Raw genomic sequence first — 25479 nt, 5'->3', positions numbered from 1 at the left:
GTCACAGACCGTGTCTTCTTTCTCGTGACTAAGGATGTAAATGTTTTGCATGACTGCCCATCAAATTGCTTACTGTTTCAGGGAGGGCTACGGAAAAGAGGGGAGAATAACAATGTTTTTATGTGTTGGGGGAATTTTTCAGAAACATAAAAGTTCACAGATGTAGAGTTAAATCTGGGCATGCTGTTTTGTAGTATTTGTCATTTATCCCAACCAGACGGTGTTCCACCTAGGCAAGGGGGGCACCCCAGGCAGACATCCACTGTTACTTGGGGGCAGGGACCTCGGGGCGCCTCCCTCCCCGCGGCTCACTTTGGGGTCTCCCGGGGCCATGGAAGCTTATGTAAATAGATGACGGTCACTGCTGGAGCAGCGGGGCGCGCCCCGGAGCTCTGCCCCCCGGCCCACCCAGCCCCGGGAAGACGTCAAGCTCTCCCGGGGCCCTCGGTGCTACATTCGTCCCCTGGAGCGAATGAATGAATGGAGTTACGGAGCTAGGGCCGGCACGCGGGGCACAGCGCGGGGGCCTCCCTCGGGCCGCCCCGCCGGAGTCGGCGGCGGAGGGGACGAAGCTGCAGCCGGACGAAGGGTTCGGTCCCGGGGGAGATGACGTTCCCGGGAGCACGGCCAGCCCCGCCCGGGTCTCTGGAAAGGGCAGCCTCGGCACCGGCTCCCGAGGGCCCTGCGGGCCTCTGCGCCGCCCGCCCCTCCCCCGACCGCTTGTTTCCCACAATCCTTCGCCGCCGCAGCTGCCAAACTTCCCTCCCCTGGGGATCTCAGGCCAGCCCCGCCGCGGGACCCAGCTTCCCAACATCCTTACGTCATCATCGCGCGCTCAGGACACGGCCGCCGGCGATGCTGTGGCGTCATCGGGGGGCGCCCGCCTACAGATCCCCGAGACTGCCGGGAGCTGCACCTCGCCCCCAGAGCCCGGGGCCTGATTGGTCGATGGGGCCGAGAGGCGGGTCGTGTGCCGTGATTGACAGGGGATGGTAGCGGCGGCGGCAGAACTGAGGTGAGTGGCCGACTCGAGTCCGGGAGCGGTCTCGTGTCTCGGGATGCGCAGAGAGGTAGGGGAGGCGTGCCGGGAGGAGGGATGAGGGCGCTGGCGGGACGGGGAGGGGGCCGGTGCGGGAGGGGTGTCGGGGGAGGCCGGCGGGAGCGCGGGTGGGGGAGGGACGGAGCAGGCATGGGGGCAGGGAGGAGGGCAGGAGCGCTGTCGCCACTCGCACCCTCCCACCACTTTCCCCCCCAGGAACCTTGGGGGTGCCGAGCCTTTTGTCCACAAGAGCCATGGCGGGGAACTCCGGGCAGCGCTTCCTGGGGGGCAGGAAGCGCACCCCCTCGCAGTCGCACCTCGGCCGGGACGCCAGGGCCGACCCCCCGCGGGGCTCCCCGCCCCAGAAGCGCTCGCGGAGCTGGGACGTGTCCGACTTCCAGGACGCGGAAGACTCCTTTGGCTACCACGAAGAGTTCACCGCGGACGATCTGGAGCAGATCGACATCATCGCCTCCCAAGCTTTGACTCAAGGGGTGGACTGCGCAGCCCTGCTGAACGCCGGTTCTGCCGCCAGGCTCGCCTCCCCCTCGGCCGCCGGAAGCTCGAGTCCGAGCGCGGGGCGTTCGCAGCCCCCCCGAAATGACGGCGCGGCCGGACCCCCCCTCGGTACGTGCGCGGCTGTGGACCTTGGGCATGCAGTCGGTAGCGCTAACGATAGCTCCCTTGCGGAGCGGGGTCCCTTTCCAAGGTGCCGTGCGCTCGCTGGGTCCCTTGGTCCTTACGCAGCCCGCTAGGTAGGTACTACAGGTATTGTTCCCGTTTTACAGGTGGAGGAGCCTAAGTCCAGAGTGTTTAAGTGACTTGCCAATGGTAACACAGCTAGTAAGTATATCAGAAGCAGGGTCTCTGACTGCTAGTCCCCTCTACCTCGCTCTCTTTCCGGGACTAGACATGCTTCAGTGATACCGGTATCCCATGGGCAGGCTGACAGGATTCATCTTAAAGCAGAGTCCGGAAAAGAGGAGCACCATAAGTTTGACTCTGGAATAAAATTACGCATGTTTCTACAGGTTTACTCACCTTCCTGACCCCTCTCATCTCACGCAGGCACTTTGCAAGTTGGGAATAGGTTGTATTGCAAAAGCTTGTATTTCCAGTCATCCACGGCTTGCCTCTAAACGTTGTCTCAGGTACTAGGGAAGTGGTTAGGTGCGCAGGCCATCTCACCAAAGCCTAATACTGATGGCACCATAAAATCAAACCACCATCTGGTTTTATTGGAAGTGGAGTTTTAAGGGCACTGACTCCTTGAGACACCAAAGCGCCATCTCTGTCAGGAGAATGGATGTAGGGTAGAGGAACGTAGGGGATCATTTGTAAACTGAGTATCTCCTTAAGCTGGGGGTGCCCTGCAGGTTATTCATAGTGACAAATGATTCTTTTCACCCTATCTAGATTCAGATTTAATATAAGTCAATTCTTACTGGCAGGAATCCCTAAGTTTCCTGAGCAAGACGGACTGTCCAGAAGTAAAAATCCGTCAGAGAAAAGCAGAGAAAAGATTCCAGCGGTTGATGTTTCTGAATTAGAAAAGCTTAAAACACAACATGAAAAACTAAAGGAAAAGGTAAGTGACACGGACCGTTCTTAGCTCTTAGTGTTTCAGATTTGAGCACTCACTCCCCTCCCCCAACCCTACTCCATAAAACCTAGTGGCTTCTTTTGCCTCTAGGATCAAACCTGTGCAGTCCTCCATTTAACGTGTAAAGCTCTCCTCAACCTGGCCCCTCCTTATCCTTTTAGTCTTCACATTCTTCTGACTCCAGCCATACTGGGCTGCTCACTGTTCCCTCCCCCTTCCTTTGCGTTGACTCTCTCCCATAACTGGAATGTATTTTCTGCTTCCTATCTCCCATAGGACTAGAACGAATTCTCTGCTCACTTGCATACCTTAAAATCCTTGGCTTTCTTTAAGACTTACTTCAAGTGCTACCTTCTACAGGAGACTTCCTGGTCCTCTTTGCTGCTAGTACATCCTTTCTAAATGTGCCTTGTATCTACTTTGTATATATTTTGTGTATACCTATATATGGACATGCTGTCTTCTCAGTAGAATGTAAATTCCTTGAGGAACCATTTTTGCTATTTCTTTGTATCCCTTGTGTTTAACATAGCACCCAGCACATAATAAACACAGAAATACTTGTTGTATTATTTCCTGTCCTGTTACTGTGAAGCCAGTTTAGTAATAATAGTAGCTCACCTATGTATTATGGTCTTAAGATTTACAAAATTCTTTCTTCACAAAGACCCTATAAATTAGGTAATGGAAAGATCCTTAATCCCATTTTACAGATGAGAGAACTGGAGCTCTGAAAGATAAAATAACTTGCTTGAGAGCATATAGTAGACCCTGAGTCTTTTAGCTTCAGTTCCAGTACTCTTTTCCACCATGTTGCCTTTCTTTGGTTTGACTCATGGCTCATCTGTAAAGCCAGTTCAGAACCATGTCTTGATTAAGAGATAAACTAGACAGCACACTCTTTCTCTACCGTCTTAACCATCAACTCCAACCTTTTGTGTCCGTCTTCTGACTTAGATAAGCTGAGCTCTCTGAGTGACTTCAAAGCTTTTCATTTCAACAGGATTTTCACAATCGATGATACCCTAAGCATTGCATCAATATTTAGTCTGTGCTGTTGGTCAGTCATGTCCAACTCTTCATGATCTCATAAAGTTTTCTTGGCAAAGATACAGGAGTGGTTTGCCATTTCCTTCTCCAGTAGATTAAGATAAACAAAAGTTAAGTGACTTGCCAAGGGTCATGCAGCTAGTGAATGTCTGAGACTAGATTTGAACTCAGGTCTTCCTGACTCCAAGCCCAGCACTCTGTCCACTGAGCCATCTAGCTGCTTGCTTAGTTTGTGCTGGCATATATGTTTCATTGCACTTTATATGTATAACTCTTCTCTCTCCTTAACCTGAGATCATAATCACATATAGCTTCTAAGTATATATGTCTCTTTTCTCTGAAGATATTTTCTCACAAGATTAATTTGGGATTTACAGATGAAAGCAATGCAAGAGGAAATCCTCATTAAAAATGGAGAAATTAAAATCTTACGAGACTCACTGCATCACACAGAGTCCAGTCTAGAAGAAAAGAAACGGTCACATTTCCTTCTTGAACAGGAAAAAATTCAAGCCCTTAATGACAAAGAAAAAGAATTCTCCAAAAAGGTAATTTGCTCTCTATTGCCTTTGTTTCTGATGTCAGCGTAGCCCTTTTGCTTAAGGTCCTCCCAGAGTTCCTTCATTTTATTGAAGGAGAGAGAGCATTAGCATTAAAATCAAATGTGTATTGTCTTCCCACTTAGACTGTAAGTTTCTTGAGGGTAGGAACTGTCTTTATTTTTCTTATTTGTGTCTCCAGAGCTTAACATAGTACCAAGCAGGGAGTGGACACTTAATAAATGTTTATTGAATTGAATTGATGAGAAATAGGTAGTCCAACGCTAGATTTGTTGAATGAAACTGAGATTAGTTTACCCCAGATAGAGCCTATAAAATTTTACCTCCACATGGAGTCTATGAAATGACTTAGACACATAAGTAGAATCCAGAGGCCTTGCACAGGCATCATCCACATGAACGCAATAATGTTTTGACCAAGAAACATCAAACAAATGGCTGTCATCCATATTTGTTTTTAGAAACAGAGGAATTCGTGATAGCAGTTCAGGATCAGATCATTGCTTACAGAAGTTACAAAAAGAAGCCCAAACGTATTGTTGATTCAGGTATTACAAGGAAATTGTAGAAACAGTACGACATATCACTGCAGTTTTCAAAATTTAGCACCTACTGAATACCTAGTAAAATATGACCAAGTACCCAAAGTAACACACCAGAAATTCACTATCACTAACATAACAAATCTTATTACAAATACAAACACCAAAATACCCTTGAGGATTTAACAGATGACCAGTACTAGACCCAGAGCATCATTACAGAAACTCTTGGACATTACACTGATTCATAAAAATTCAAGAACAACGTTCATTTTTTTTCCCTACTATATTAATTAACAAGCATTTATTCTTTACCTTCCTCTATTCCTCCTTTCTCTTCTCCCTTCCCCATTAAATAATAGCAAAATAAGCTTTTGTAACAAATATGCAGTCAAATAAAGCAGATTTGTTCATTGACCAAATCTAAATATATATGTCTCATTCTGCATTTTGAATCTATCATCTCTTCATTATTACCTCCATTTTACAGGTGAGGTTCAGGGAAGCTAAGAGACTTGCCCCTGACCACATAACTAAAATGTCAGAACCCAGATCTCCTGGGTCCAAATCTAATATTATTTCCATTCCATGACAGTACCCTGCTGAACTTAGGTTAAAAGCTCTGGTTGCACTCTTGTCACTTTTTCTGATTTGTTGTTTAAATCACATTGGGCATAAAAAGTTCCAGGTTTAGGGCTTCTTGAATGAGGCTGCACACCAGTAAAGTTAACACAGAGGGCTTTCTGATGAAATGATTTCCTACATTATAGTTGTCCTCTGTGCGCAGAACTTAGGTGATATACAGATTCTTAGTGTTATCAATGGTTTCAGCCCCCTACAATGGCAATTGAACTATCCCCATTTCACTTAAACAACCTACAGAATGGACCCATAGCTCTATGTGCTGCATGGAGACTTTAGCTATTTGGGCTATGTATATCAAAGGGACTTTGGAAATCACATTTTTTTTTTTTTTATAAATGAGGTGTTCTGTAATGTATTAACCCTTGCCCAGATTCAAAAACAAGGCTAGAACTTGAGAACATTAGATGTGGTTAGTTGCCTTACAGCAAATTCCTGTCATTATTTTCCATTGGTTTCCCTTTTCTAGTTGAAGATGGGAAATCTTGAGGTCAGTATTAAAGATGGTCTAGACCCACTCATTCACAATATGTGTTCATTTATATCTTTGTGCCTCCATCCCCCAACATACTTTATTGTACCTAAGAGATGTTTAAAGAATATTTGTTGAATGGATGAGTGGTCTCTTGCATTCCAGCTCCAGTCGCTGCAGTCAGAACTTCAGTTTAAAGATGCTGAGATGAATGAACTGAGAACCAAGCTGCAGAACAATGGAAAAGCCAGTAAAGCCACCCCCACCCTGCCCATCCCCCACGTCAGGTACTGTCTGACCTGCAGAGAGAGAGAGAGAGAGAGAGAGGGAGAGTCCTGAGTGAAGGTCATTGATAGTCCTTTTTTGGGAAAAATACCCTCTGTTAAGAAATGACAGAATTTGGGAAGATTTCATTAGCCTGGGTCATAATTCGTAGTCAGGAGCCTTGATTCCACACTGAAAAAGCCTAGCACCTCAGAGGTATTCAGGTTTCACCATACTTTGAGTAACCATAATGTCACAAATTTAAATTTTCTTAAACTAAAATGATTTGTTCTCCAGACATATTTGACTGTTTGAACTTTTTTTTTAAGAGTAGAAATTCAAATCTAAGCCAAGGGAGATTTAGATCTAGCTCCTTGGAATATCCGTTCTCATCTGTTGTCTTGGTGCTCATTTCTTTCTGACAACCTCCTCCTTTCCTTTTGGTTGTAAGTGCCTGTTTTACCACTTCCTTTATTATTTTCTAAATTAACCCCATGTACATAAAAAGGTAGGAACTTATCCTGAAAAAATGGGACTCTATCATCCTTGGAATTTGAAGATTGCTGCTAAAAGCACTTTTCTGGCATTGGACTTATTGGTACCTGAAGGACATATGTTTGCTCAAATGAGCATACTAGTATAAGCACCTTTCTCACTTTGCACATGGGTAGTTCAGGTGAGAAAGCTGAAAACCTCAGGGCTTTGTCTCTGTAGCAGATTCATAACCCTGCACAATGCATCTGCATGGTTCCTTAAGAGTTGTCATAATCCCTCATTTTCTGACCTAGGAGCTGAAGCTCAGGTTTCTATGCATTGGGCAAAACAAACAAACAAAAAATTATTCTTGGTCTTTAAAAAATTAGGATTTGCCTAAAAACTTTCCAAATTTCCCTTATGCTTCAGGGAGATCCTCCCCACGTTATCTTTACCTCCTTCTTTCTGAGTCTTATGTCTCAGTCCTTAAATACTAAGGTAATGGTTCTCTACAGAGAAAAGATGGTCTGATGAAACTAAATAATAAACGTGGCTACTATCTTAGCAGACTAGAGGGTCCCAGGCTACTTTCATTACCAGGAAACGTCTTGCACTTTGCAAGTGCAAAATTTTGGCGGAAGAGTGAGACGAATATAGTAAGCCAAAACCTTGTACTGAACTTAGCAAGGAGAAAAACATCTTGGCATGAAGTTTTCTAGTGTGACTTTTGAAAATTTTTGTTACTTTGAAGTTACTTCAGCAGAATCATTATTATCAAATTTAACTTTTTCTAGTCCTAGGAAAAGCCCTTCCAGAGCTATAAAGCCAGAAGCTTGCTCTCCACAAATGGGAAAATCAACTTTTCCTACAAAGGAGTCCTTCAGTGCCAGTACATCCCCTCCCCATCCCTGTCAACCATCAGCACAGCCCTGTGTCTTGGCTCTATCCTACAGAGAGGGTAAGCACCCACCAAGCATCCTGGAAACACAGTTGGTTTTCATTCTTTAAGCAGTTATTAAGTGCCTACTAGGTTCCAGATTCTGGAAGAAACATACAAAGGTTATTAAAATATGATTGCTGATCTTATGTAGGCTGCATTCCTCATAGGAGGCTACAACACATACAAGCAATACTATACAAAACTAGTGCAGAAGTGGATAAGACTAGAAGGGTACATGATGCTGTGTGAGGTCAGAGGAAGGAAAAATCTAGAAAAGGCTTCTAGAAGTCGGGGACATTTGAACTAGACATTGAAGAAAGGCGAAGAGGCTGGAACAAGAGAGAGGGAGGAAAGCATTCCAGGAATGGGGAACACAGTGAACAAAGACGTAAGGATGAGAGATCCTAGGCTACATGTGAGGAAACAATCCAGTTCAAAGTGTGGCTTACAAGGAAGAGAGTTTTGTGAGATAAGATTAGAAAGCTGTCTCGTTGTGGAAGACCTTGAATGCCAGGCTGAAGTATTGGAACTTTTTTTGTTAAGCATGAGGGAATCATTGAAAGGTTTTGAGTAAAGGAATGATAGCAGATCTACACACCAAGGAGATTAATTTGGCACTGGTATAAAGGGTGAATTTAGAGGAGGAAGAGTACAGATGGGAAGACCTGTTAGCAGACAAGCACAGTGTCCCAGGTGGGCAGTGAGGGGGGCCTGTTTTAGATGTTGGCTGGTGGCAGTGGGAGAGAGAACATCAGCAGGACCTGGTGACTCATTGACTGTAGCCTGTAAGGGACAGGTGCCAGCCACCCTTTGTGTTTTGGTTCTCTCAGTCGAGATTTGAAGGGATGCTGCTCTCTTCTTCTGCTGAAAAAAAGCTCGCAGTGTTAAGGGTTTCATATTGAGACTATTGTCTAGGCTACTTCCTATCAACTCTTTGTGACCAGGAGATAAAGAACTGGGGATAAATAAAATTGAAGTACATTGTAAAATGTCTTTCTTTCCATTCTCTGAACTTAGTTATGATATAGAATCTTCGTTTTTCTTCTCTACACTTTTATCTCTGAAAAGCTTCTTGTGTCCTCCTCATACTTTTGACACTTAACTCAGACAAAGCATTTAACTGCAATTTAGTGTTTAGCTAAATTCAGTTAAAAAGAAAAGCAGATTTTATCTTCTTCTTCATTACATAGAGTGAATTTTCTTTTTTTAATTCGGGAGCTGAAGATGTTAAAGCTTTTCTGTTTCATTCTTGCTTTGGATTTGCCCACAGTGGGATGTCCAGAATTTAATGGGATTGATTGATTAAGTTACTTACTGCTTTTCTCCAAGGCAGTCATCACGTATACATTGAGCCAACAGTTTCTGGGCTGTTGTGTCTTTTGTACACAGCTTACAACTTGTGCTTCTTGTTTCAGACAATAAAACCCACAATTTGGAAAATGAATCTATAAAACAGCAGGAGGCACAAAGAAATCTTATTTCCAGTTGTATTCAACAACCAAACACTCAAGGTACTGAAGTTAGTAGTCCCAGACACTGGGCACCATAACTAAGACTGCTTTTCTTAAGGCATCCCTTTCTCAGGTTGTTCCAGGCAACCCCACAGAAAATTCCAGCATGTGATGTGCCTTTAGGGACAGTTCCCATTTGGTGGGGAGGGAAAGGGTTGGTGGGGAGGAAAGGCAGCTCACAACAGGATTTTCTTCCTTCTGCAACTTGCCTGGAAATTGAGGATCAATAGGGAGTGATGAGGCACCACTTAAGCCAAACATTGATCAGTCCTTCACATAGACTTTCTAAAATGGGAAATGAACGGCAAGAGCAGAGGCCTTTTTTGTTAAATTTCTCCAAGCAGGTGTATACAGGAACCTCAAACATCTGACATACAAGAGGACTTGGCTCACATGGTTGTGGGTTTTCTCAAGTGAACTTCAAAGTTTCCTTGGATGCCCTAGAAAAAGCTTCACATCAAGATGAATTCAACCTACTTTATCTTCTGCAGGTTCTGTTTTGATAAACTTGCTTCTGAAGCAGCCTTTGACCCCAGGGGCATCCCTAGGTCTCTGTCACCTTCTGAGCAGTCATCCTGAAGCTCCTGTTGGCTTTTTCCAGCCTCCAAGATTGGGCAGGTAAGTGGACAGCTTCTAAGCAATTCTCAGGAAAGGATTAGTGAACATTCTTTCTGGGCACGTAGAGCAGGCCCGATCCTTCCTTAGCCCATGTGTTTTCTAGGTGGGTAGATATGAAAAGTTTGTCAGAGAAAAGGGCTTGGCTACAGTTTGGCCTGCTTGCAGCACATACTGCCTCCTCCCAGGCTGGGATCATGATGCAGTGCAGGGTCATACCAGAGAACATACTTCTCAAGTGCCAACTTTGTGCAGAGCATTAGTATTCAGTCTCACAATGGAATGCCCTCTTTTGTGCTTTTCCTTAGTGCTTCATCAGGAATGTCAAGCACCCAGACCCCATATACTCGAGAAGGCTTATTCTCTGCCTCATCCCTAAGAGAAGCACAGAGCCTGGCCATCACAGGACTAAACCTAATTGCCAGGGATGAGGGTTCATATGATGTAGACCCCACTGAGGGGGACAGGAGGGCCTCTCATGTCACTCAGCTCTGCCAGCTCCCAGGGGCTGTGCACCTTCTTCCCCTTGTGAGGCATTATGTTGACCTCTACTGCCAGACGCTGCAGGCTACAGCCACAGTGAAAAGGACTGGGGACTCATCAGCCTGCTCCTCCCGAGCGAACACCAGTGGAAAGTCCAACATGGAGGATTCCTTATCGGCTCTGGAAGGGTTCACAGTGGTGGCACTCAGCATTCTTCAGCACCTGGTGTGTTGCAGTGGGGCTGTTGTTCAAGCATTATTGTCGGGAGGAAGAAGAGAAGCCACTGATGGAGAGGATCCTGCCTTAGGAGAGGACAAGAACCCACTGTGCAGAAGGAGTCCTGGGAAGACACCAGAAAACTCTATGGTGGAAGAACAACCAGCAGAGGCCCCAGAGGAGACTGTGAAGAGCCAGACCCAACATCCATTGTTGAAGATGCTTCTTCAGTTGTTGTCTTTCTCCTCTGCCTCAACAGGTCACCTCCAAGCTAGAGTCCTGAACCAGTGCCTTAAAGTTTTGGTGAAATTAGCTGAAAACTGTGCATTTGATTTATTACCCAGGTAAAAAGCAGATAGGAATCAAGTTTCTCTTCAGCCTTCCTCTTGAACTTTTTGCAAATAGTATGTGCTATGAATTGTAGTTTGCTTCTGCATCCTTAATTTAATCTATACTTGCTCAGTGATGAAGTGTAGTTTTGGGAGACAGTTTATGATCACAAAGCACTGACAGAGTTTCATTTGATCCTTGAAAAAGCCCAGGGAGGTAGGTACATCATGTGATTATTATTACCCCTTTTGCAGATGAGAGAATTGAGCCTCAGAGAAGGAAAGTGGCATGTGATGTGCCCAAGGTCACACAGGTATTAAGTGGTAGAATCTGAACTCCAACCCAGCTCTTCTGACTTCAAGACTAGTGTTCTGTTACACTTCTTTATAGGGAATGCTTGTCTATGAGAGACTTGGATTAGGTTTGGAGAAGGGAAAGAGGATACCTTTTGTTTAATTCTACCTTTATGTGGCAGCTAAGATGGGGGCACAAAGAGTTCTAGAGGAAAAATCCAGTTGGAGACACAAAGGTCCATTTCCAGTGTCTTGGCAGAGAGTAATAATATCTGAGTCTGTCTCTAGATGTAGGTGCTAGGTTGTTGATTCCCTAAGCTAGATCATAAAAGTTAGTTCACCTGAAATCTGTGTCAAGTTACTGATCTTGTTCTGTCTGTCATTTTGGACATGGTACTGTGTTATGATGAGATTCTGTAATATTTTCCTTTCCAGAACTTATGTGTAACATTCCAATGCAGTTGAATCCAACTAAAACAGCATATTATTTTACCCATCTGGATTTGTCATGGGTCAAATTACTGTGTGACCTTTGACAAATGTTGGGATCTCTAGGTTTGAGTTGCCTCATCTGTGAAATAAGGGGATTGGATTGGTTAGCTTGGGTTAGCTGTAGCATCTTGAGATCATATGAGTCTGAGGCACCTCACTTTAACAATTCAGTAAAGGCCAGTGAGAATATACTGTCACTGGTAGTTTCCCCCTGTATAAAAGCAGTTAGTTCAGTCTCACTGGACCCACTGCAATTCCAGACTTAAAGGAACACAAACTGATGTGTTATGGAAAAGGGAATTGTTTTCACGTACATTCTTTGGGACACAGTTGAATCGTTAACAGCCTATTTATGTCTCTTTGAATGTCTCTAAAAATCACTTCCAAAATCTGTAAGAAAAAGATGTAAAGAAATAACAATATTAAGTATACAAATTTCAGGTCAGAATTAAAAATGTAAGGGCTGATTTCTGTTCCCCTAAAATGCCCTAGTCATGAAACTAAAACATTTGTAAGTTGCTACATTATTACTGCTTAACGAAAAATATCCTACTATACCACATTCTCTACACTAAAACATACAGTGCATATTCTTAGATCCCATGGATACTAGATAACCCACCACCACTACTACTACTACAGACCTCCCACATAGGAGGCAGAGATTTGTGCTTGGATGGAGCTGGAGTCCTTTTGTCACCATGTAGCCTTTGGCCTCACAGGTGCTTTCCTTCCTCATTCAAGCAGCTAAATTCCACTAACCCACTTCGGGCTCATCCCCTTTGCTCTCTGTAAGCTTGTAGGAAACCAGAGCCACATCTTCAGGCTTCCTAGTAACTTAGAACCAAGGAACCCTCCCCCTGTGTCTACTTTGGTACTGGGGCCCACTGGATCTAGAAACGGACCATCCAAAGTTCTCCTTTAGCTTTGTTTAAACCACTGTGACCTGTCACATCAGTAATCCCCAAGTCGGCATGTTGTCTTGGCATGTTGTCTTTGGGCGTGAACCAGGGTACAGATTCACGTTACTCTGGTTACGGGGAAGAAAAGCATCTTGTATGTGGTTCCACAAAGGCCTCAATCTTTTGTTAGGTTCACACCTTTCACATGCCTGTGGTCTGGAAGTGGGCCAGGGCATGGGCTAAAAATGTTTTGTACAAGCGAGGAAAAATCAGGGAGGGGCCCCAGCATGACTAAGGCTCCATCTCTGTGTGTCTGTGTCTGGCTTGTCCTTTATTTCACTTTGACCCACAATGTCAGAGTTGCAAGAGACCTTAGAGATCATCTAGTCCAATGTTATTTTTAGAGGAGACAGGCCCAGGAGAGGTTGTAATGACAAAAGTAGGACAAAAACGCCCAAATCCCAGGCTAAGGTTCTTTGTGTTACATCTTGCATCAGGCATGTGTTCCTCCTCCCTGGAGGACTAGAGAGCACAAAGGGAATGAAAATATTTAATTTGCTCTCTAGTTACCTTTCTGGGTGTTGGAAACCTGCTGGGGAATAGGCCCTGAGCTGCCTGCATCCTGACAATCCAGCTGCTCTTTTCTTCTCTAGTGAGGAGACGATGGTATGTCCTGTTGCGCAGAGGTTTTGATTGGTGCAGCGGCTTTGGTTGTCTGTGTTTTCCAGGTTCCAGTGTGTGCTGAGCAGCCCCGGGTTGCTCCAGTGCCTTTCCTTAACAGCCCGTCTGTCAGCTGTCCTCCTGACGGTTCATCTTCTCTCTCTACTTGCTGACCATGAGAAGTTAGCTCCTCAGCTCTGCTCCAAATCAGGTAAAAATGCATTTCTGAAAATGTAGAGGCTGTTGTGGCAGAAGCAGAGTGCTGTGTACTCATGAAGCTGGTGGTGCAGTGTGTAGAGCCCTAAGTTCAAATCCAGCATCAGACATTTACTGGCTGTGTGGCCCTGGGCGAGTCTCTGTAACCTCTGTGTTCGTTAGTTTCCTCAGCTATAAAATGAGGACAGTAACAACTCTTTTCTGGTAGGGGTGTTGTGAGGATTAAATGCAAAGATATTTGTTAAAAAATGTGCTTAGTACAATGCCTGGAACATAGTAGGTGTGATATAAATGTTTGTTCATTTCCCTGTTATTCTCCCTTCTCTCCTGTGGTTCAGAACTCCTCTATCCTGCCATAAGAAGGCCCTGAAAGCCTGGGTGATGAGGTTAGGCAGGGTTAGGGAGTCTGTTACCCTCAGGGCAAGTGCTGCCTGTCTTGGCAGGAAAGAACGGGGGCACAAGATGCCAAATGTCATCTACAGAACTGTCGGAAATCTTCAGTTGTAACTGTCCAGAGCCTGGTGGGGGGTGATTACTGAGTGAAAGAAATGGAAACATTTTTTTCAGAAACCTGTCTTCTCCTCTTGCTGTATATGTACATCACTTCAAGGCCAGATAAAGCAGCTGTGGAGACACAGTGGTTTCAGCTGGAACAAGAGGTAAACACCGGCACTTGGTGGATTTTCAGAAGCCACTCCAGAACTTGCTTTAGAGTGCCTAGGGGAGGAAGGCTTTATTTATTCAGCCCAAGTGACCTTGGGATGTTCTAATGCTGTTCTAAGCATTGTTGGGGAGTAGTCCCTGTCAGAGAGGTCACAGTTTGGTTGGGAGACAGGATACACTTGCATGAAGAAGCTCAGCAGCACCCTGAGGTCATTTGTATAGATGTTCCCAAATGCAGAGCAGACAGTTGCTTTGAGTGCTAGTGATGGTCTTTACCTTGGTGGTACTTCTAAAGGTGGGGTTCCTTTCTGCTTGGATTGGCTCTACTTCTGAGTACCTACTGGTACTCAGGGAGTACCTCCCTTTGTCCAGGTAAGCAGTTGCTGAGTTAGCTGAATCAAAGTGGAGGGCAGTCCAAGAAGCCTGGTTACTCTAGAAGGGTCCTGCTCCTGCCTGCAGAGATTGTGGTAGGACCTTGCGTCCTTGTGCTCTCTTGTCCTAGACTGTGTGGTTCCTGGCCAAGATCATGCAGAACCCTGACTCTCCTATCTCCATTATAGGATCTGACTGCCAGTGCAGCCTGGAGGTGAGTGGCATAGGAATGAGAGGATGAGGAGGGGCAGTACTGGGCTATGCCAGTTCTTTCCCTTGTTTACCATAGCAATCAAACACCGCACTTTGTTCATCTTTCTAGGCATTGTCTTCCCTAAGCCCTTATCCCACCTCCAAACCCCTAGACAGCACCGGCCTTCCTCAGAAAGGAGAAGAGTAATGCAGACTAAATCTTCCACTCAATCAGCGGCAAGTGCTTGTTATTAAGGAAGAAGGCCATCTCAGCCATCTTCCTCCATTTGCCCAAAAATGGTTTCTTCTGCTTGAATGAGTACAGCTCATGTCTGACTCCACTTCATAGCAGCCCTGCTGCCCCCTTAGCAGTTACACAGTGATCTGAACAGTGCCTCATGAACATCATGACCTTCCCCCAAGTATTGATGCAGGAACCCCCACCACACATGTGTGCATACATGCTCTGGAGCAGTGGTTTCTCCAAGTGTGGGCCCAGACCCCCAAGCGGTCTCCAACATACTGTCAGGGGGTCCGTGAGGTCAAAATTATTTCCATAATAATACAGTGATGCTTTAAATTCTAATATGGTAAATATTGGCCACTATAATGCACATAAACAAAGATCTTTTGGGGGAGGGGGTTATCAGCAATTCTTAAAAGTATAGCAGAATGCTGAGACCAAAAAGTTTTGAGACCCACTAATACAGAGAAAGGTGCTTTTTGGTTTTTCATATCTTTACCCTTTTGTGGTCTCAATTCTGAATCTTCATTAACCTCCAGCAAGTTTAGGAACTTAAACAGAAGCACCATTCTAACTATCTTTGCCTTACCTCGTAACCTCCAGTGGCTCCTTGTTACCCCAAGAATCCAACGTCAGCTCCTCTGTGGAGCACTTACCAACTTCACAGCTTGGCTCCAACATACTTTTCCAGCTTCGTTGTATACCAGTCCCCATCCTGCACTCTTCAGCTCAGCCAAACTGACCTTTTATACTGTTCTTTGCAACACACTCCTATCTCCCATTTCTGAGCCTTTGTATTGGCTGTTGCCATTCCTGCGATGCTCTCCCTCCTCCCCTCTGCCTCTCAGAATTCCTTGTTTTCCTTAAAACACGGCTCAAGCAGCAGCTTTTGCGTGAAACCTTTCCTGCGCCCAAAATCAAAAAACCCCTTATATTTGTATATATTCTGTATCTGCATTTTATTTATATGTGTGTGTATATAATAGTGCACATATGCACATATACATTTACATGTACGCATGCATTTCTGTACAGACATCATCTCCAAAAGAGCTTTTTGAGGAATGAACTATTCCTTTTTTCTTTGTTTACCTATCACAGGGTATGGTACATAGTATATGCTTAAGAAATGCTTATTGATTGGTTCATTTGTTGAAACAGTATTTAAAATGAAATCAGTTACAAGAAGCATTGTCTTCCCCTTCAAAACCAACCCCTAAACAAAAGTCCTCCATTATCCTATAGTGCTAAGCCCTGTTCTTCATTTTGTTTCCCAGGTTGTCAAAGCACTCATAGTGATGTTACACAGACAGTGGCTGACCATTCGAAGGCTGGAAGGCCATATCCAGAAGGGGCAGAGGAAGCAGATGGTCCGGTGTCTCCGGGACACTTTGTTGTTATTGCACAGTCTGTCCCAGAGAGACACACTATTCCATGTGCATTGCATGGACGTTCTACACCAGTATGACCAGGTGATTCCTGGTATCCAAGCCCTCCTTCGAGGCCTCCCTGATAGGACAAACTATGAAGGTGAGAGAGTAAGGCTGGGCACTGGCCACTTCTGACAGAGATTCTCTGTCCTTGGGATGCTAGAGGGAGGAAAACACTGACCATATCACAGACTAGAAAGCTGGGAGACCTCTAGGACAAGAACCTCACTCTTTGCTTTTCTGTGCCTGTGATAGTAACCCAAGATATGATCTCCTATTATCTCAGTGGCCCTGCAGGTTCTAATTTGTCTTTCATAAAATGTGACTTAGCAGCCCCGCCCCTCCTGTGCCCAACCACTGAGGCCTGTGGGATTTTCATCCATGTTCACAATTTCCTGAGCCAGCTTATCTAGTACTCACATCTGCTGCCTGCCTTCACAGCTTGTTCTGACTCAACACCAAATCCTGGGCCCACATGTGACCCAATGAAAGGGCTGTTGGGAAAGGGAGGGGAATGGAAGGGGCAGTGGGAAAGGCAGTCCCTGAGGTACTGCTGCAGGGGACAAAACAGGCTGGCATCACGGGTTCTCCACCTAATGCTTTGGATGGAACCAGTCACAACTTAATCCTTTTGGTTTTGGTTTAGAGACAGCTCTGGAAGACCTGTGCCGAACAGAGCCAGACTTGGATGACCCTGACGTGGACCCCAGCTAAACCACAAGGTGGCACTTAGACCACTAGCTCAACTTCAGACCGGAATTTTATAGAGTTTTTAAGATGACACCAACTAATTAAAGATAAATGTCATTGACACCTAAAAGATTATTATTGATCCTTATTTTGATCACTTTTAGCTCCTGGGGCTTTTCCTAATTCTTTAGTTGGAAGAACCTCTGAAATTCATAAATTTTAGAACTGCAAGAAGCTTTAGAGGTAATCTGACCCGACCTCTTCATTTAGAGATCAGGAAGCTGAGGTTAAGTCACTTGCTCAACTGATAGTCCAGCAGTAGCAGAGCTGGGCCCTGAACCTAGGTTTCCTGCCTTCTGACCTGTTCTTCCCATTCAGGCTCAGAGTGCTGCGCAAATCTCATGATACGTACACATTAAACACAAGAAGTCCATCCCCCCACAAAGACACTTGGTGCCCCCCTATTTGTGCTGTAGAGCATCTCCAGACCAAGTTGAGGTTTCTACTTGTATCAAAAGTAATGCACTACATCCTCCCCATGTAGCCTGTCTCCACTTTGCCCTTCCCTGGATAGAAAGAACATGCCAGGGCCCAAGAAAAGTTGATGGTCCAGCAAGACACCTGTGTACTCTATGAGTAGGTCACACCTTCCTCCTGTCTTCACCACAACCATTCCCCCACCCCACATGTAAATGCACTGCCCATTAGAAGTCCAGTGAGCTTTGGGAAACAACTATAATTCCTAAGTGGGTCCCACCTTGATTTCCTGGAATTCCCAAGGAAGCCCGCTCTAGACTGGATGCCAGTTCTCTGGTGCCCTGGGCAGATGCTGGGAACGCTGCCAGTCATCACGGTCAGGCACTGCACCAATCTTCATTCCCCAACAGAGCAACGCTGTGCCAGAGACATTCCTGGGAGATAGGGCTCGTGCCGGGTTGGGGCAGGTCCCAGGGCCCAGAAGGACCTTATTCTGCCAAGCTCTGGGCCCTCGGTCTCCAGACGGGTCCTGCCATCCCAGAGCCCCGGAAGCCTGGCTGGGAAGAGCCGCTCTCCCGGTGCCCGCCGGCTGATAGACAGGCTCTCCTCCAGGTTGGGAGGGGCTGGGGGCGGGTCCGCGCCCCGTTGTGGGTGCTGGGGGGCGGAGCATGGGCGGGGCTCGGCCCCAGCTGGAGGGTGCGCTTTCGTTTCCCCCAAGCCGATCCTGGCGAACTAGAACTTCCCCGAAGTCCCAGCCTGCCCGTGGTGCCCAGTCCTCTCCTCCGATCCGGCCGGTGAGTAGATCACGGGCCCCGCAGGTACATCCCGGGGAGGGGAGCCCGGTGAGGCTCCGGGATGGAAACCTGGCCCATGCTGGCGTGGGGAGGAGGAGCCCGGGCGGGGCCGGAGCCAGGGAGGACGCTCGGCGATTCCACTGCAGAGCCGTGCCCTCGGGGAGGGCACGAGGTGCCCCAGAAGGCCCTTCCAGCCCTAGAGCCCCCGGGATCCTGGGCTCCCCCGGCCCCAGATCCCTGCCCCCCAAGCTGGGCCCGGCCTGGCTGGCAGCTGAAGCCACGCCCAGCAATCCGGGCCTCGGTCTGAGTCAGCCCCCCACCCCCGCCCTGGCTTGGGGGCCCCCCACCCCGCCCTGGCTCGGGGGCCCCCCCACCCCGCCCTGGCTCGGGGGCCCCACTGCCTCCCTGGGCCCCCTGCCTCGCTGCCCTGGCCCTTACTGGCCCCGCGGCTCTGTCTTCTAGGAGTCCCCCTGAGGTAGATCCCCCCCACGCCCCAGATCCGTGAATTGCGGGCCCCATGTGGCTGGCTCTCCACCTCCACCCCCAGCCCCCACCCCCGGCCCAGGAGCTCCGGAGCCGGCTCTCTCCCTCCGTGTTCCCCACGTCCCCCAAATCCGGGCTTTGCGCTTCCAGCCGCGCAGCTCCTCGCCTCGCCTTCCCAGACCCACGAGGGGCATGCACCTCCATGGCCGCCTCCACCTTTGCTCCCTGCGCCCCACCACCCCGGCTCCGCGCCCCTCGGGCCTCTCCATTCCCCTTCCCCTTCCCTCACTGTCTTCCCAGGTCCATGGGTTTGGAAGCTGCCTCCTCTAGGCCCATGGAGACGCTTGTCTTCATGGACCTAGAAGCTACGGGACTGCCATTCTCTCAGCCCAAGGTCACGGAGCTGTGCCTGGTGGCCGTCCACAGACACGCCTTAGAGGGGCCCCCAGCTGCACCTCCCGCAGGGGGCTCTTCCCAGGTGCCACAGCCACCCCGGGTGGCCGACAAGCTCTGCGTGTGCGTGGCACCGGGAAAGGCTTGTAGCTCCGCAGCCAGCCACCTCACCGGCCTGAACACGGCCATGCTGACTGCCCACCGAAGGCGAGGCTTCGACTCCGGCCTCGTTGACCTGGTCCAGGCCTTCCTTCAGCGACAGCCACCCCCTGTGTGCCTTGTGGCCCACAACGGAGACCGCTTTGACTTCCCCCTGCTGCAAGCTGAGCTGAGCTGGGCCCGGCGCGATGCCCTGAGGGGTGTCTTCTGCGTGGACAGCATTGCCGCCCTGAGAGCCCTGGACCGCTCTGGGCCATCCCGTGAGTCCAGCCAAAGGAAGAGTTACAGTTTGGGTAACGTGTACAGCCGCCTGTACGGCCAGGCCCCACCGGACACCCACACAGCTGAGGGTGACGTCCTTGCCCTGGTCAGCATCTGCCAGGCCAGGCCCCAGCCACTGCTGCACTGGATTGACACGCATGCCAGACCTTTCAGCAGCGTCAAACCCATGTACGAAGCCGGAGCTGGGACGGACCAGGGAGCTGCCTGTGATACAGAGACAAAGACTGAACGCCAGAAGGTTCGAGCGGCCACCAAGCTGGCCACATCAGGGGATACCAGCCCAGCTGGCAGGAAGAGGAGACCTAGATCAGAGGCTCCCTCCCGCTCGGGGAGTATCCCTGCGACCTCATGTTTGAACACATTCCATCTGCTGGCAACGTTAGTCCCCCTGGTTGTCTTAACCTTGGCAGTAGCTCTGTACTGGGTACCCTGGTCATTCTAACCATGTCATTCACATTGTCCTGGGTACCCCTTGATCTCATCCAGACTTTGGGTGGGGGATGTGCTGTTATTGTCAGGTCCTCCAAAGGAAAGGCTGATGGATATGTTGTAAGACAAACTTATAAATAAAGATTACACTTGGCCTGGACGGTAGGAACCCAAGGGGCCTCATCCAGCAGCTTGTCTGGCCTGTCTTTGTGGTAGCCCACCTTCCAAAGTCTATTGGATGGGGATGACCAACTAGACACACCCTTCCGGGCAAGGTGGAATTGGGAGAATTATATTTAGTAAATCTAAAGAGGGAAGTGAGAAGGATCTGGTTACCTCTCAGGCCAGGACCAAAGCCCTCCCACCAGTTGTCCTACACAGGGGCTCAACATGGAGCAAACTCCAAGCTTTATTTAGTTTCAGTCTGAGGGGACACATCTGGCCTCAGAGCCGCCATCTGAAGGCAGAGAGAATTTAGCTTTCAGAGATCTCCTGATCTCTAGGGGGCAAATTACAGGGCCCTCCAAATCTAATCTGACCACAGGTGACAAGTCACAGGGCTAATCTGGAAATCAAGAACCCTCCCTGAGAGAGGCCCCCAATCTAAGCGAACCAACCTAATATCATTCCCAGTGACTGGGACCCAAAAGCTCCTTTAAATCCTGATACCCCACCACCACCTTTGAAGTTACTGAAGAACAGTCATTTTCAAATCCATAGGTTTATTACAAATAGAAGCCTGGCCCAAACTGGAACAGGCCCCTTCACAGAACACACAGAGACAATAGATTACAAATGCTAACAAGAGTGACCAAAGGATGAGACCAGAAAAGTCCTGTGCTCTGAAACCAAATACCCATTCCCCCTTCTAGAAAGGACCCAGCCACCCACAATCAACCTTCAGAGTCATTCTGTCTAATCCCTTTCCTTTTGGGTTTTGGGAGAGGAAGGATAAGATTTTAACTGAAGAGGAGGGTACTCAAGCTAGGTCATAGGATTTTGAAGCTGGAATCATCTCAATCCATTCCCCTCTAGAATAAAGAATTTAGTTGGCCCTCTGTCCTTTGAGGCATTGTCCCCTTCTCTCTTTCTCGTCTATCCATCCTGTACCCCACCCACCATGGGCAAGCCTGAACATACGCTACTTGCAGCTTAAAAGTCATCAAAATCTCTTGCCTCAGGAGACAAACACAGGTCATAACAGCTACCAATGCTGGGATAAAGTTTAAAAAAAATTAAGAGAGAACAAGGGTTGACAAACCTGAGTATGAATGTCCTTCCTGACAAGGGAATGTATAGGACAGGGCAGCTCAGCAAACAGAACTGAGACAAACCTAGCACCCATCTTATCTCCCCTCTCTGAGGGGAGGAAGGGACAAGATTTATATGTACCTTCTTCAGCCAAGTGCTGGCCAGATCTGTTTAATGAAAAAACAATTCAAACCTCTGATCCAAGGGATTTTCCCCTGCATCCCAGAACACACATAGACCCACACTCCTTGTTGGCTTCAAGTTCTCAGCAGCCAGGAGGGTTCCATGCCCACCTAATCCTCTTTCCACATGGAGACTGGATGGAGATGGAGACCTGGGGCCCCAGCTGGGACCCTGAGATGGAAGGAGCTGAGGCCTCTGGGAGAAGAGAGTAAATTAAGGGGTAGCATCTGAAAATGTCTTTTGACCCGTACAGAGCTGATGAGAATTTTAAAGTAAGCAGACATGGCCACAGACCCAAAGCCCCTGACCACTTTTTTGGATCAGTTCCATGCTACTTCTCTTCTCCCTGAGACCAGCAGGGCACTGTGGAGGACATGCGTTCTGGAGGCCTTCAGCACCAAAACGGAGTGCCTCTTCTGGTCTTCCAGTCAAGGTCGGCTGCTTGTGACATGGTGAAAAGCCACGTGCTGACATGGGTATTTCACCTATTCCTTTGAACATTTGTCTCACAATTGCCCTTCAAACACTGCCCTAATGCTGGTTTCACAAGTCTCTTCTTTTTTTCCTGTAACTTGGCAAAAACCACACCAACTCATTTTCCAGAACGATCTGAGGAGAGTTTTAGGAAATGTCGTTTCACCCTCTCTCATCCTAGCTCATGTATTGTGGAGAAACAGAATGTGACAAGTACAACATACAGCTTGCATCTACTTGGGAGAAGAGAAGACAACACAGATATATACATTCCCACACGCTCCAACACACACTGACAGGCAGGAAGAGGCGAAAAGAGGGGGGTTTCAGGGGCAGAGCACAGGAGTCACTCAATAGGCAGTCTTTGGAGGCTCCACGTACGCAGGGTTGTATGGAGGTTGGCTGATAGGGTACGGCACTCCAGCACCTGCTGAGGAACAAATAGACAGCCCCCCAGAGGAGTCACAACCACATCCCCCAGTCCAGATTCCTCTATCAGAACCAGCTTGAATTTTTTTAAAAAATCAGATATGGTTGTTATTTCCCATTACCCATGTACAATTAGCAAAGGGCTAATTAGTACAGATGCCTCCGGGACCAGAGGGACAGTGACACTGACAGGGGGTCTTGAGATGGAGGGGGAAGTATTCCCAAAGTAGTGTCCCCAAACAAAGCCCCTGAACTTCAGAGGGAGCAATGTTTGAAAAAAAAAAGTGGGGTAGGGGGGCGAGGAAAGAGATAGAGTGGGATAGTGGAGAATGATCATTATAAATAGGATCCCAGAGGTTAAAAAAAATGCCACATGGGAAAGTCACTGTGGCTGGAAGTGTCTGGGCCCTGAGATGGGGGGGGTAGGGGGGAAATGTGGAAGGATAAACTGCACCCTTATCCTAGCTATACTCACCAGACTGAGTCTCGTGATAGGCAGGAGGTCCAGTTGGCTGGGCAGGGTAGGGTGGCGGGTACTGGGTTGGATAAGGCGCAACTGGCATCCCTGGTTGGACAGGCATGGGTTGGTAGCCTTGGTACATGGCCCCAGGGTAACCAGGTGGCACACCTTGTGTCTGTGGATATGCAGAGTGGACCACAGTAGTCGAAGTGGTCACCACAGCTGCAAACATAACACAGAGTTAGAGACTCCTTCTCTCTTGAACCAGCAAAATCCTGAGTCTCCCAAGACCTTTCCTCTCCATCCTAAGGTCTCCATAAAGGAGCCCATTTTTTTAGGGCAAGGCCTGAGCCTGACTCTTACATATTACCCCACCAAACACACACACACACACACACACACACACACACACACACACGTCACAAATATGCATAAAAAACTGTCATCCCTGGATGAACCAAGAAACTATATGCAGAGATATACAAACCTGGTCCTACAGAAACAAATGTTCTCACAGGACATGCAGAATTACTCCTCTCTTTGCAAGCCTATCCTGGGGCTACTGGAAAAACTAAGTGATTCCCAGTGATTCCTAAAAGTCAGGCTCCAGTTCTGGGAAAAGGTCTTCAAGCTTCCTAGTTCTACAACCAGACACGCAAAAGGCTAATGTTGTATGTCATAAATTAAATCACATGTGGCACAGTAAGAAAGTACAGCACCACAAAGAGTGGGAGACAGAATAGGACACAGTGGGGCCCTGAACAAAGCACAGGGACAGCGACAGAGGTGGGCAAAGAGACACTGATAAGCATAGAGTATATCAGAGTAGGCCAGAGCTCAGGACACAGAAGTGGGAAAAAGAAGGGGAACGGAGCAGGACAAAGAGAGACAGGCCAATGGTTGGCCACAGAGATGGGCACAGAACAACAGAGAAAAACATAAGACACAGAAAGGAATACACAGATGAGCAAGGAGAGAAAATCAGAGAAGCACAAAGTGGGGCACAGACCAGGTATATACAGTGTACTCATCTAAGTCATCCAGGGATAGGAGAAGTCTGGGCAGCTAGATGATAAAGTGTATAGAGGGCTGGGCCTGGAATCAGGAAGGATCTGAGTTCAAATCTAGCCTCAAACACTTACTAGCTGTGTGACCCTGTTTGCCTCAGTTTCCTCATCTGTAAAATGAGAAGGAAATGACAAACCACTCCAGTATCTTTGCCAAGAAAACTCCAAATGCAGTCACAAAGAGTCAGACACCACATGGCCATAACCAGGTATCAGTGCCCAATCAGCTATAGCTGATTCTCTCTCTCCCTCTCCCTCTCTCCCTTCCTCCCTCCCTCTCTCTCTCTCTCTCTCTCACACACACACACACACACACACACACACACATCACCCAGTGAATCTTTTGGCTAATATTAGGCCAGAGGGTGATGGGAAAGAGGAATGTTGAATGGAAATAGAGAAAAGAATGGATCCAGGAAAACGGATAATGAAACTATTCTAGGCAGACGACTAGATCATAATGCTGTACACACAGATGTGGTTCCCATATAAGGCTGTTATTATTATTATTATTTTATATAGATATAAATTATATATATTGTTATATTTATATAATATATTGTGTAATATGTATTCTATATTGTTATATATAATATACACTATTATATATAATAATATTATTATTACTATTTTAAACAGAAAAGGGTTCAGTTTGATTGGATAAACATATTTCCACAAATAATTATAATGTAAACCAAAACAAAGGCACAACAAAAAATATTTTTTAAGAGGAAGGGAGAGGGAGGTGGGAGTTAGGAGCAGAGGGATCTGAGGCAGCGGGGAAGACGCAGGCAGCGAGAAATGGCGAGAAGGTAGAAAGAGGCAAGAGAAACTCAAGTATGGGGGACGTGAACGGAGGTGGAGGTAGGGAGAATGGTTGGGGTGGAAGAGATGAGGGTCTGGTGGAAAGTATATGGCACAAGAACATGAATGGGAAAAGAGAATGGATGATATAGAGGCTGGACAGGGACATGGGAGTTAGGAGCAGAGGGATCTGAGGCAGCGGGGAAGACACGGGCAGGGAGAAATGGTGAGAAGGTAGAAAGAGGCAAGAGAAACTCAAGTATGGGGGACATGAATGGAGGTGGAGGTAGGGAGAATGGTTGGGGTGGAAGAGATAAGGGTCTGTGCACAAGAACATGAATGGGAAAAGAGAATGGATGATATAGAGGCTGGACAAGGGATGGGAAGCAGGACTGGGAAGGAACACATTGGGGAATGGGGAGGAAATGGGATTCCAAAAGAGTGAATCTATATGGATAAAAAGAAAGTGGAAGAAAAGGGAGAAGGGACTAGGGCTAAACTCACGTCTGGGCCTTCGGCACATCTTGTACAAACAGCAGCAGGAACACGTTAAACAGAGGATGATGGTGACCACAATGAGCACAAAGATGGTGGCTCCAATGCCCACGAAAGTCCCGAAACTGGGGAAAAAAAATCACAAGCAAGACTAGCTTATAGACTTGCTCTCTTAGGACTTCCAATTATCCTGTGCAAAGTTTTCCCCCAAATATGGCCTCAACCTTATCATGACCCAATGCTACCCAGTACAGGGAATATTTACAATATTGGGGCCCCCAGGACTTATTAGCACACTGCAATAACCCACTATGCCTCTTCCCTCCATTCATTCCACCGTCTCTGACCACAGAAACCTCTATTTTCTCTGCTTTCCAACAGCCCTTCTACCATGTACCACTAAT

General features: G+C 47.4%; 3 protein-coding genes across 21 annotated transcripts in view; 2 read left to right on the top strand and 1 right to left on the bottom strand.

Annotated features, from left to right (window-relative positions):
• The first annotated feature begins 934 nt into the window (after positions 1 to 934).
• Positions 935 to 17025, top strand: ATRIP (ATR interacting protein). Of its 6 annotated transcripts, none has more exons than XM_072654543.1 (14): positions 935 to 1015; positions 1256 to 1666; positions 2491 to 2627; positions 4070 to 4240; positions 6074 to 6195; positions 7441 to 7604; positions 9002 to 9097; positions 9589 to 9715; positions 10021 to 10755; positions 13157 to 13299; positions 13872 to 13963; positions 14470 to 14553; positions 16053 to 16305; positions 16852 to 17025. In XM_072654543.1, exons 2-14 carry the CDS (start codon positions 1294 to 1296, stop codon positions 16917 to 16919), a joined length of 2565 nt encoding a protein of 854 aa, XP_072510644.1. In that variant the 5' UTR covers positions 935 to 1015; positions 1256 to 1293; the 3' UTR covers positions 16920 to 17025. The 6 variants fall into 6 exon arrangements, 5 of the variants coding, with proteins under 5 accessions (XP_072510644.1, XP_072510636.1, XP_072510652.1 ...); XR_011977140.1 differs by having other exon boundaries at positions 992 to 1070; positions 14340 to 14553; XM_072654535.1 differs by having other exon boundaries at positions 992 to 1070.
• A 1021-nt stretch (positions 17026 to 18046) lies between these two features.
• TREX1 (three prime repair exonuclease 1) lies at positions 18047 to 20099 on the top strand. Its single transcript, XM_072654595.1, has 2 exons — positions 18047 to 18166; positions 18950 to 20099. The coding sequence occupies exon 2, from the start codon at positions 18954 to 18956 to the stop codon at positions 19923 to 19925; it is 972 nt and encodes a 323-aa protein (XP_072510696.1). The 5' UTR covers positions 18047 to 18166; positions 18950 to 18953; the 3' UTR covers positions 19926 to 20099.
• Positions 20100 to 20617: 518 nt separating this feature from the next.
• Positions 20618 to 25479, bottom strand: part of SHISA5 (shisa family member 5) — a 41406-nt gene continuing 36544 nt past the window's right edge. For 10 of the 14 annotated variants that reach the window (XM_072654610.1, XM_072654633.1, XM_072654714.1 and 7 more), the window contains 3 exons: positions 25085 to 25200; positions 22725 to 22931; positions 20618 to 22250 (listed from right to left, as the gene is read on the bottom strand). In XM_072654610.1, the coding sequence (XP_072510711.1) occupies positions 22171 to 22250; positions 22725 to 22931; positions 25085 to 25200 (403 nt within the window). In that variant the 3' untranslated portion in view covers positions 20618 to 22170. The remainder of the gene's footprint in view (positions 22251 to 22724; positions 22932 to 25084; positions 25201 to 25479) is intronic. The other 4 variants (XM_072654613.1, XM_072654642.1, XM_072654689.1 and 1 more) reach the window with 1 other exon arrangement.

Source organism: Notamacropus eugenii, chromosome 1 (genome assembly GCF_028372415.1).
Source record: "Notamacropus eugenii isolate mMacEug1 chromosome 1, mMacEug1.pri_v2, whole genome shotgun sequence".
Classification (NCBI taxonomy): Eukaryota; Metazoa; Chordata; class Mammalia; order Diprotodontia; family Macropodidae; genus Notamacropus; species Notamacropus eugenii.
The sequence above is the reverse complement of the archived record's forward strand: the minus strand, read 5'-3'. Positions and strand labels throughout refer to the sequence as shown.

Coding starts and splice junctions, on each gene's coding strand:
- TREX1 (XM_072654595.1), top strand. CDS start 18,954: ATGGGTTTGGAAGCTGCCTCCTCTAGGCCCATGGAGACGCTTGTCTTC.
- ATRIP (XM_072654543.1), top strand. CDS start 1,294: ATGGCGGGGAACTCCGGGCAGCGCTTCCTGGGGGGCAGGAAGCGCACC. Junction 1,667..2,490: donor CGCGGCCGGACCCCCCCTCG/GTACGTGCGCGG, acceptor TCTTACTGGCAG/GAATCCCTAAGTTTCCTGAG. Junction 16,306..16,851: donor TGATAGGACAAACTATGAAG/GTGAGAGAGTAA, acceptor GTTTTGGTTTAG/AGACAGCTCTGGAAGACCTG.